This window comes from Micropterus dolomieu, linkage group LG15 (assembly GCF_021292245.1).
Source record: "Micropterus dolomieu isolate WLL.071019.BEF.003 ecotype Adirondacks linkage group LG15, ASM2129224v1, whole genome shotgun sequence".
Lineage (NCBI taxonomy): Eukaryota > Metazoa > Chordata > Actinopteri > Centrarchiformes > Centrarchidae > Micropterus > Micropterus dolomieu.
In genome coordinates, this window is record NC_060164.1 from 18,784,736 (window position 1) to 18,796,855 (window position 12,120).

General features: G+C 39.8%; 1 protein-coding gene across 1 annotated transcript in view; it reads right to left on the minus strand.

Annotated features, from left to right (window-relative positions):
- Positions 1-11,549, minus strand: part of fmn2a (formin 2a) — a 40,544-nt gene extending 28,995 nt beyond the window's left edge. Inside the window, exons 1-4 of the mRNA XM_046070277.1 lie at positions 11,156-11,549; positions 8,214-10,407; positions 4,713-4,876; positions 912-1,064 (exon numbers count right to left, since the gene is read on the minus strand). Of these exons, the coding sequence (XP_045926233.1) occupies positions 912-1,064; positions 4,713-4,876; positions 8,214-10,371 (2,475 nt within the window). The 5' untranslated portion in view covers positions 10,372-10,407; positions 11,156-11,549. The remainder of the gene's footprint in view (positions 1-911; positions 1,065-4,712; positions 4,877-8,213; positions 10,408-11,155) is intronic.
- Between the last annotated feature and the right edge of the window lie 571 nt (positions 11,550-12,120).

Consider the following 12,120-nt stretch of genomic DNA (forward strand, 5'->3'; position numbering starts at 1 on the left):
ATTACACTTTATAAACAGTAAAACACCCACAACTGATGGAGCCTGGTGACAGAGCTATGAGCTAAAGAAGGGTCAAGAAAGTCCATTATGTCTAGACCTCTGGCTCCAGACTGGTTAGACCGGGATGAGGGGATACAGAGAGATTTGACCCCAGAGACAGTAAGTCTCGTTGGGCCTCACATGGGGAGGGTGTGTGTCTGCTAGTACACATTCCCCAGTTGTGGTCACATCGTTGAATCTTAAGGAGGATGTTGTATATGTATATATATGTATATATATATATATATATATATATATGTCAGTATAGTCTTCCTAATTTATTAACTCTTCCAGGAGGTTTCACTGTGATAATCTAACAAGTCTTTCAAGGCAAGTCTGACCTCTGGTGGACAAAGAACAATTTACAGTTGAGGCTGATGCAGCTTATCCAGTGCAGTTTGTGAGGTTTACTGTCTTCCTCAACAGGTCACACAGGTCATGTTCTGTACAACCCTTTATTTAACTGTGTGTGCTGAAAAAGATGCAATATTTTTGGGCGTTTTATTCATATTAGGCTAAATCAAGTAATTGTCAGCCTTCTTATACAAGAAAACATCATAGTTGTACTGCATGCACTGAATGTATCAGTCAGCAAGTGGGTCTTGCAGAAAGATATTTATGTAATTGAACTGAATGTATAATTCAATACATGATATGGTTTTAAAAGGATAACAATATTAAATATAACATTCTATTTTGGTAAAATACTTTTAGTTAAAAGTACAAATAGGAGGTACACACAAAAGGCCAAAAACAATATTTAATTATCTAATATACTGTATTAATATAATAATAGGTTTACCGGAGGAAAATACTGTCAGTGTGCAGACATACTGTAAAATATTTATAGATGAAGAGAGGATGCAACCAACCTGAGAGTGTAGAGCTCCTGGTGTCTTAGCTGGTGATTGATGCAATGAGGGTCTCAAGCTCTGTTCTCTGCCTGTGGTTCGCCCCCCATAGAGTTCCCACAGGTGAGACGATACCGGCAGGCCTACAGATGCCCAGGTGTATAGCTGCTCCTCCTACACAGAGATTAGATAACAAACGTGCATATACTGTAAACAAGACCAGAGGTTTGTGCTTAAAACAACTTGCTCCCACCAAGGACTGGTACCTACTGCATATGGCATACAGTGTAAACACATGGTGGGATGTACCATGAGGCAAACAGTCAAGTGCTAGCTCATACTGTAAACAAGTGTTGCGCATAGTCAGTGTAGTACTCAAAACTTGAGACTGTGAAAGTTAAAAAAGGTACATGGGCTGAGCTTGATTTCTGGTTTTCAAAGTTAACTGTCCTGCCTGCATTTGTTTTTTCAACAAAACTTCCAACATGAAACATGATTTCTCCACTTGACATTACTAAATGATCTGGGCGTCCTGTTGGACCTCATTTATTAAAGGCTGAGCGTCAGTGGTAAGAGATTAAAAGGGAGGCCAAGAACACATTGTAAGAATTATTCCTGCATTCCTTCTCCCCACTCCTCTCTTCAGATGGTCCACTTCATAACCACTCTGACATTTGGATGCAACATTGCTTTCAAGATGCCTTGATATGCAATCCCTGAGCTTCGTTGGTTTTTCTTCATCTTCCTGTTAAGTATCAAAAAAGCTACTGTTCCACAATCACAGCTGCAGTTAGTCAGGCATCTGTCAGTCTCCATGGCAAATAATAATTCCAAGGAATTGCCTGTTCAGTCAGTTTGTTGCAATATGGTCCCTGGTCACCGTGAAAACTGCTTAATTCTTTTAATAAACAAGTTACATTTCTTAAATAGGTGATACCTTATTAATCACCTGGAACAAGCAGCTATAATAATCTGAGAATTAGTGCACTTTTAAAGACTATAGATAATACACTACAACAGACTGAGAATGTGTGTCAAATCTAACAGGGCTTGCTGTACCTTTTGCAAAAGTCACAGTAATCAAGTTATTCCAAAAAATTTTTGATCTTTCCTTGTTTTTCTTGGGAGCTTTCCATTTTCAAGTAATTATTTCCCAAGTAACAGGCATAAAGAGCTTTATGCCATGCAGTGAATACACTACAGTGTAAAGCAAATCATTAAACATTTAGACCATATAAATGTGCACTTAATTTGTGTGAAGAGTTGATGTGTGAGAGCCAGAAAAACACACACACACACACACACACACACACACACACACACACACGCCCATGACCCTCATTAGTACTTATCCACTCAGCAATGTTTTGGCAAGTATAGAAGGAAAGACACTTGATTTATACAGAGCTCTTAGATACTCATCCTCCCCAAACCCCATTTTTAGACTGAATAAAGCTAATGGTGTATTTAATTTCAGGCAGTATGCAGAACAAGAAACAAACCATTCATATATTTGTTCACTCCAGCAAAATACAGCAATGAAATCTGATACAATGCCATATTTAGGTAGCAAAGTAGAGGACAAATAGGAGATGAGAGATAATGATGAAAATAAAAAGGATAGGAAGATGCAGGAAGAGAAGACAGGAGGAGTAAGTGATTCATTTCAAGATGGAATTTAACTGTAAAAGGAAAAATAATATAAATGTTTGAGATATTAAAGGGGTTATTAAAGTGAAAATGTTGCAGAGATATTATGATTTATTTCAAAAAGGGGATTAGCTGTAAGAGCTGTTAACAATAACAATGAGATCTGTATTCTCAATGGCAACAGCAAAGGTTGTTCTTGGTCAAGCTGAATAATACAGGACTACAGGCCAAGCCCTAGACTGAAGGAGGCAGAGTGGGGACACAAAGAATAAATAAATAAATAAATACATAAAGAGAGGCCCGGAGTACAATCCTGACATGGTGAGCTTTTTGCTGGGGAAGAGCAGCCTGAGCCCTGGGCACGTGGAGTTGTTACATAACATGGTCAGCAGATGGTCTACGCAAGCACAGATGTGTGTGCACTTGTGTGTATGACTGAGTGAGTGTCAGAGGAACTGCTATTAATCCAGCCATGCGAGGAAATGCCTGTACGTGTATCTCGGGGTGTCCTTTATAATATATATATATATATGAGTACACATGTGGCGGATTTGTACATAAAAAGAAAGTGCTCTCTGCATTTGTGGCCTATTGTGACTGCACACTACACAAAACAGAGTAGGATATGATTGTGTTTGAGAGATTTGCCTTTATGTGAACATAACTTTAGAGCATGCATGCTCTGGTGACTAACCTCACTTTTGTCTTTGTGTGTGTGTAGTTGTTTGTGTTTAGGTATGCATACTGTACCTTTATGTAAGCATATACAGTGTATGTATATTCATGAACATCCGTGGGGGAGGTGCATTGTGCAGTAAGAGACAAACGCTAATCATTGTTTGCTGGCATTTGGTCATAAGTCAAAGTACTGGATAAAGAAATGTTGACTTGATGATGGCGCTAGAGGAAAAGATAGTGGAAGTCAGTAGGGTAAATGTCTGGGGACCTTGAATGTCTGTACAAACATTTGTGTCAGTCCATTTCGTAATTGTTGAGATATTTTACTGGATAAGTGAAAACACCCAATTGGTGGTGCCAGGGGAAATCACAAAAGTCATCAAGATTAATCCTCTGGGCACAATGAATGTCCGTGGGAAATTTCATGGTAATTCATCAAATAGTTCATCAAATAGTCTTGACCAAAGTGGTGAGTTGACCGACATGCCAGCTGTGGAGCCAAACTGCTAGTGTGGGTAAAATAACAATACTGATAAAAAGAGATAATTATGCTCATATCAACGTCTCACGATGAATAAAAAGATAATTAATTTCATTCTCTTTACTTCTGAGACATAAAGACACATGCGAAGCTGGAATATGCATCCACACGTAGATTATGTGAAATGGATTAAAACATACACACTCAGTGAAGGTAGAGTAGTTCTAATAAATATATGGCAATATTAATTTTAAACTAATATATCCTTAACTCAAACCTACAGTATACCAGCATGAAGTTATAGCTACAAGGGGAACTTGACGGAAATGGGTTTTGACAGTGGCTGTGCAGGGGAATGTGATGCTCATGAGATTAGGTCTGAGCAAAGCATTACTGGAATGGAGAATTAAAGATTCATGAAATCAACTTTCACATGGTCATCCTGTCTACATGCCACACTGCTCTTCAGATAATGAAATGTGTCTGGGCTGAATCACAGCAATGCAGCGTTAAATATAGAAACACAGATTGGATAAGCTTTGCTGTGACTCTATATACTGTAAATAAACAGCTTTGTGCTACGTTATTTGAGTATTCCATCTTATGTGCTCTTTTTTGCATACCAGCCCTTGTTATACTTTCTTCAGGCAATACATTGATATGAAAAGGTAATGTGACAAATGTTATTCACTTCATCCTCCAGCCCTTGGGAGATTCACGAACAAGATGCATTACAACTGAGGTTTAATTGAAATTGGAGCTGTGATGCTGCAGTTATTTCCTGTCAAGGTGTGAAATTTTGACCTTTATATTTTTAACACAAAATGGATACCTTGGGTTGTGTAAAAATCAATGCTGTTTGAGAAGGTCACATACCCACTAATCTAGTTTTACTGTATGATGAACAAAAACCTCTGCAAAGTCAGTTAAGCTTTGGGCAGAGCTGATGGAAGGCAGCTGGTGTCATCGTTATTTTAAAACAAGCGTGATGACAATAAAGACAGAGCTCTTACATTAAAGACAGCCGAGGGAGTGCTGTCACCATAAAGCTCTGCGGTGCTGTCACTGAAGGGTTGCAACAGACTCTGGACCAACATTCGGTGACACAATTCTTTCGCCTCCTCTTCTGTAGACTCATCCCCATGATGCACGCACAGCCAGTCCAGCAGAGCACGACCTGAGAACAGAAGAGATGTGAAGTGCAAGAATGAAACTGGCTTGGAGCATACAGAGCTCCAATATCTATGCTGGAGAAGGATATTCAGGTAAATAAATCCTGAATACGGAGTCATATTACTTATTTTTAGTTAGCATAACTAGGTGAGCCAAGAAGAGAACTTGTGTTATTCTGGTCAAAGAGTTGAAAAGAGATTTCTCAGTTTCAGTTTGAGATGTGATAATTAAACACCTACACATGCAAACGTTATTCACACCATTTACATGTGGGTGACAAGAGAGATGGTGTTAATTGTGCCGTGCAAAGAATTTAATAAATGCTAAATGACATTCAAGACACAAGTTACCAGTACATCTAATATCGCTCTCAGATTTTAAACTATTATTTTGAAGTAGTTTTAAAACAATGGTGGATAAACTTAATATGATTAAAAAGTGGGGTTTGGGTGTTTGGAAAGAGAAAAAAAGCACATGACTTAACTATGTTGTGTGGTTTTAGGGCTTGTTAATTCTACATTTGGATATACAATACATTAAAAAACACAGTAGATTGTCTCTGTCTTGGTAATCAGGCAAATGAAGAAGTCTTTTGTCATGGAACTAGAGTGTGAAAGAAAAGTGAGTTTGAGCTGTGAAAAACATTACAGAAATTTGTCATAATTTCAAAATATCTGAACAGATTTGGATCCCAGATGAGGAAGAATCCTGTTTCTTGATGATGGCAGGAGGAGAAATAATCACTAGGAGGTGGAAAAAATTTTGACTATGTGACTAGAAGAAAACACATTGTGACGCAAGGTGTCACAACTTATGGAAGTCATGCAATATATGTCTGTATATTTTAAGTTGTTACAGTATTAAATTGAAAGGTAATAAAACAGAGAATCAATCAATATAAAGAAAACATTTGGATTTTAAAAAAAGAAAGGAAATGAAACCTCAAACGTAATTGAGACGCTACCAATCTTTCTACTAGTCTCCACACATACATTGAGCAACAGTGTCAATTTCACAACCCAGCAGAGCTGTGGCAGCTGCAGAAAACTGATTTGAAGTTATGATAAACGAGAACAAGAATAAACAAAAACAGTCTTCTACATTAGTAATATGGTCTGTGGATTATTCAGTGGGTTGGGCCTTGTGACTTCCTTGTGGACATTAATTTAAGTACTGTGGAGTGTTGTGTTTGACAAACACTAATGAATTCAAATCCAGAGTCAAATCAGTTCAGGTTCAAGTATTTAAATCCATTTGAGTTCAGCATATCAGAAAATGTGTTCTCATTTGTTGGACAGTTACAGTTAATCAGCTTTTCTTCTAATTTTCCCTCTATCCTCTCTGTCTTCCCACTCCCTCCCAAAGGCTGGATATGACCTAGAAGATGTGCTGAACTGATGGATGTCACATGCATTGCTGAGAGTCTTTGTGAAGAAAAACAGTGCAATGTGTTCTACAATTATAAAATGCCAGATAGGCCAAACAACGCTCTATTATTTGGCTATAGTAAATTCACCTGATGAAATTCGAATGGATCTCGCATCATGATTTATTTTTGTCATGCAGATAAACTGTCACTTGGGTTTAGCATCCACAAGTGTGCACTATGTGTATATGTGTGTGTTTTGTCTGGAATCAGAGGATGGCATCGCCTTGGGTGGGTTGCAGTGTTGTCATTCGGTCCTCTGATTTATGAGCACAGGCGCAGACAGTGGAGAGCAGCTGAGCTCTTGAAAGGCACCACAACAGAAAGGGGCATTGTTTTATTACAGGAGTCATTTGTTCTGAAGACACTCCTCAATAAAGAACCCCCACTGTTTCGTCATGGCTTCCATGAGCTATTGTACTTTTAAATCATAACTTTAGTATTCCTACTGTGATCATTAGTATAATATGATCATTTGTAAGTCATTAGAATTTAATCACTAGGCAATTACTATAATCATTTCACAATACCATAACATAATAACCTAATCTCAAATGAGGATGGGACTTGAAGCCAAACAAATAGGAGTCACATCCGGCCTTTTTGGGGATTCCCAGCAACAATAGTCATAAAAGACGTACTAACTTACTACTAAATATTTTAAGAGAAGAACTCTTTGTTTTCTTTGAATACATTGCTTAGTCAGAAAAAAAGTTGTTGAGAAGTCAATAAAAGGAATGACTATTCTCTACTACATTAAAAGGGTAAGTCTGGTGATATTCTACATTTCTCTCACTGCCAAATCCTATGAAACGACCATAACCAATAATGTATTGATCCTAACAAGTATGGCTTATATTAATTAACAGTAATTAAGCCTGATGTAGATTTATTTCTATGTGCCAAATGTTGTTAAAAAAAGAAGACATAAACAATAATGAATCACACCTTTGCACTGGGTGACATGTTCCTTCATTACCAATGTGGGAATAGGTTTTTTATTTTTACAAAATCCACAGGTGAAAATAGTCAGCAACAAATGCACAGTTTACTGCTGAGTAACATTTGCTGAAAGCCACAGTGCCCGGATGTTTTCGGGAAATAAGTAGTGTTTCTTTTGTTTTTTTTTTAATTTATGTTGGAACAAATGGAGCTTGACAGATAGGCGGGGAAGTCAGAAAGTATTGAGAGAGGGACTAAACTGCTGGTGTTGGTATATTTTATGGGATTTGTTGACAATAAGTAAATGATATATAACCAGCCTTATTCTTCATGTCTGATCTATATGTGAATTAATGCAAATAGTTATGCATAATACATATAATGTGGGGCTTTAGCTAATAGTATTTAAATGCAGGGTTGTTGTTTTTTTTTTTTTTTTTACATATTGTTGGGCTGTGAAGTACACCTGCCAGATGTTTTCAGTCAGAAAGACTATTTCCTTCTAAATTCTTTCTTCTCTACTTCTTTATTCATTACAGACTTCGGTTCCTGTCCATTCATATTTTCCCATATCTATATATCATCTAAATGGTTTCAAACCTGCTACTCCATCCCTGATCAAACCATCCAGTCAAGAAGCCCAAAAACTTATTTTCGTTCCCTCTTACCAAAATAGGAAGCCATCACTAATCACTGTGGTCTTTATAAAGAAAATTAGTTACATCTGATGTTCAAGTTGATTTCAACATCCAGCCACTACTACTGGCATCACAATGCTATTCAGAATCAGTGCAATGATGGCCAAGATGTTGGGTTATGTTGCTAATGGATTATGGGATTATTATCCATTAATCAGAGGGGAAGTCTATACCAAAAGCCTAATCTGTGTTTTATTATTAACTTCACTTCATATCTGTCTGATAGAGCGTTATGTGTGGCAACAGTTCAGTTACTTGTGTTATTTGTGACTCACCGGAGAAGACACCCAGGTAGGGTACTGCAGTAGTGGAGGTCTGCCGGCCATGTGCTCTCCTGGAGCCCAGTGTCCAGTAAATCCCACCTGTGTGACTCTTTTCTGGTTTCTCCTGCTCTGGGAATTTGGCCCAGCCACCCTGTCTTCGTCTTAGCTCATCTAGCTCTGTGGACCAGTCCGCAGACACACCGATGGGCCCAGCAATGGAGCAGGACCTCTGCTTGTGCCTCCTAAATCCCTTGGCCCCACTGGATTCCACTGAAGTATCCATGGCATCTGTTTTCCTGGGCACATGGGGGCTGGTAATGGGGGAGCTAACTGGAGAGGTGAGCTGCCTGGTGGTGGTCTTAACATAGGAGGGGTGGACTGGAGGGTAGAGTTTAACAGTGGAGGGGGAGTTGGAGGAGGTCCGTCTAGGCTGAGAAACAGGTGCACCGTCTGTTACCAGCAGGCTAATAGACAAACTACTCTTCCTCCTTTTCAGGGACAGGAAGTCCCGTCTCCCAGTTTCCTCTTCACCCTCCCTCTCCATAGACAGATCCATGCTGCTCACACTTTTCTGAGGCCCCATCGGCCCCGCCCCTGCCACCACAGGATCCAAGCGGACACACGGAACACATGTGCTCTGTGCAGTCAGATTATCCTGATGCTGCTGAACCGGGCTCTCCAGGTCATCCTGGGGCTCCTCAGCACTCTCATACGAGGTGGTGGTGGCTGTAGTGTCAGGGAAGCTATATGTGCTGTTAGTCTTTGGGAAAAGGCTGCCACTGCTATCTGGGCCTGAATATGATGGACCACTCCCACTCAGGGACCCTGGACCAGATGAATTTCTTGATATGGGTATGACTCCGCTTTCTTTCTGTAGTTCCTTATTCTCTTCGCTTAATTCTTGAGATATGCATTCGCTACGATCTGGGGGAAAGAAAACTTCCATATCCAAATTAAATAGCTGGTGAGATATTTCCTTTTCTGGGTCTTTTTCACTTGCCATACATTGGTCTCTTATGGTCTGTTGGATGTCAGAGAGCAGGTCTTCATTTTCAGCTGCTGCTGAGTGAAAACTGTAAAGGTCAGCATCTGACCCAGAGCTTGTCTTCCGGCCAATCTCGTCAAACATAGATTGGTGACTGTCTGTGGTCAAACGGCTTAGGTTCCCCTCAGCATCTGATAGCATGCCCATCTCATCAGCTGACAGGCTCGACTCTGCACCAGGCTTAAGCCCTGCTTTGTCAAAGTTCGCTGAACTCCCATCTTCCAACAAGTCATCCTTAGACAACCCTTTGGCCTTTGATAAACTCTTCCTGATCTTCATACCAGAAAACACAGAACCCTTCGACTCTGACTTTGATTTCTTCCTACCAGTATGTTCTCCTCCTTTACTTATCTTATTGTGGGACTTTTTAGATTTTTTGTCTACTTCCCTCTCACCAGCATCACCATTACCGGAGACGTCCCCTGCTGCTCCACCACTTCCTCCTCCTTTCTTCTGCTTGGTTTCCTGGTTCCCCATGTTCCTGAGCAGGCGGACACCCTTGGCTAACAGGCCATGCTGTTGGGGTCGAGGCTGGGCAAGCAGGGCTTCCTCATGGGCTGCTACTGATGCTTGTCCTCTGTTGGTTGGAGTGTTTTCAGAGCCGCCTAATCCCTGCTGTCTGCCCACTACAGTTAAAGGCAGCTGGGAGAATGATGCTGCCTTCCCCAGTGCCGCTGATGCTGATGATGAAAGGAGGAGGAGACTAGCACTGACAGCCGCGGGCTCACTACCACTCACTACTCGCTCCCCCCACCTTCCCTGCACAGCCTCTCTGACTCTCTGATCCTTCCTCTCCTTTTGCCCCTCCTTTCTATCCCCATCTGCTCCTGCACGCTCAGCTGTCTTGCATAACGGGCTGCTGTTCGAGCGAGCAAGGCGCTGATGCTCTGGTGTGCGTTGCCCTTCTCCATTTTCGACCGACGGGAAAAGAAATAGCTTAGGATGCTGCAGCTGGTGCTCTAAAATGCACTGTTGTTGTTGTTGACATTGTTGATTAAGGAGTGAGTGCTGTTGTTTGCGGAGGATATTGGAAACACTGCTCTTCCTCCTGCCTTTGAAAGTGGTAGTAAAGAAACTCTCTTTCAGAAAGGGCACTTGAGTCTCCACTGTCTTAATAGACTGCATCCTGACCACTGTGGCTTCACCCAGGGGGAAGACAATCTAGACCGGTTGGAATAAAAGGAAAAGAAGAAGTTAAAATCACATTTATTCATTTTATATTTATTAACATTTTCTCAGTGGAGTCATGAGGTAAAAGTTGAATATAAGGGCAAGCTGACATAAGAAGTCTCTCTTTTTTTGTATACAGGGATCATAATTCATTTTGATTCCTTTCTTGAGGAAAAATTGCTGAAACTGCCATTTACCGAAAAAAAGTTCTCAGGTGATACATATTATGTCTACAGTTAAAAACGCAGTACAGTATTATTATGGAAGACATGTTTTTACAAACATCTCTTAGAGCTAATAGTGGATATTTATTTAATTGCATATGGGCCTGCATCAAGGACTGATTATTGCCTATGGGTGTGGTACAGATAAAGTTGAGCCATTCTTACTTAAGTGGTTAAAAGTTATAAAGCAAATTATGCGGCTGAAAACAATTACACATAAATAAATAAACGGCATACACTTTTTTTGAAATGAAGATATAATCCATCTATCCATCCATCCACAAGATATTGCCAGCTAACACGTTCATTAAAGTGAATAACTGATAAAAGTTTCTTCTTCTTGAGCACTTCAGAAAATGGTGGTCTGTTCTTGGTTAAACCAACATATATTATTTAATCACTTCGCAACATGAGTCAGATTTGTAGTATTTGTAGTCAGATTTAACTATATATGAAATGATGCAGAAACTGTGGATAAAGCTTTAAACTTATATTATAAACGACATTGTACTTGCCTGACTGGTGGATCTTCCTCAGTGGATCAGCACTGACTGAAGAAAAAAAACACAAATGGGTGTTTGTCTTCGCCTATGAGCCGCTCCTTAGCCATGGGTCACATGAAGTTGGTATTTTCCTTGTCACATGCCTGGTCTCCTTGGCCATCTCCCATTAGCACTGTCTGAGACTCCCCTCACTAACTTCATCAAGCCTCATCATGGGAACATGCAGAACTGTGCAACAGTCAAAGATCACGCTTGTGTTTATTCAGTTTAAAATTAGACAATCAATGCTAATGCTATGGAAGTGTCAGACAGTGATGCAGGAACCATATTTAACAGGGCACACAGAGGCTTCTGCTTCCGCCTGCACACAGAACACCAAGTCAATCAGGGCTTTCTTCTTTTGGTTTAGTGCACCCTGGTACCATTTTTAAGCCCATCCCTCCAATCAAGAAAGGAGTTTCAGCTGTGTCCTTCCAACATAAGCGTTTACCAGACATCTCAGTGACCCTAATTGCTCATTTAAAAAAATACAGGTTATAGTCATAGGGGGGAAAAGGTTATAGTAAATATAAAGGAGTTAATACATTTAACTGTGAAAGAGCAGGTAGACCCCTGAATCTATCACCCTCATAAAGACTCGAGAGATGTTTTTTTATAATTTACTGAAAAAAATTACTCCTATCATATCATGCAATACTCTCTAGACAACATTTTAGTGGCAGGTTATTCATTCTACAGCTGTATAATGACCAAGGGTCCTGCAAAGATAACAAGGTCATACTTTTTAAAGAGGCTGGTGTTTTCTCGTAAAAATGAAATGACCACGACTAGTGTCTACGAGTCTAGTCTATGATTATCTATGATGATGAAATTATTTGGATTGAAAAAGCAAAAAATCCAAATTTGGTGGTTTTTACAAGCAGTGGTGGAATGTAAGGAAAGTTCATTTACTCTAGTACTGTACTTAATTACAAATT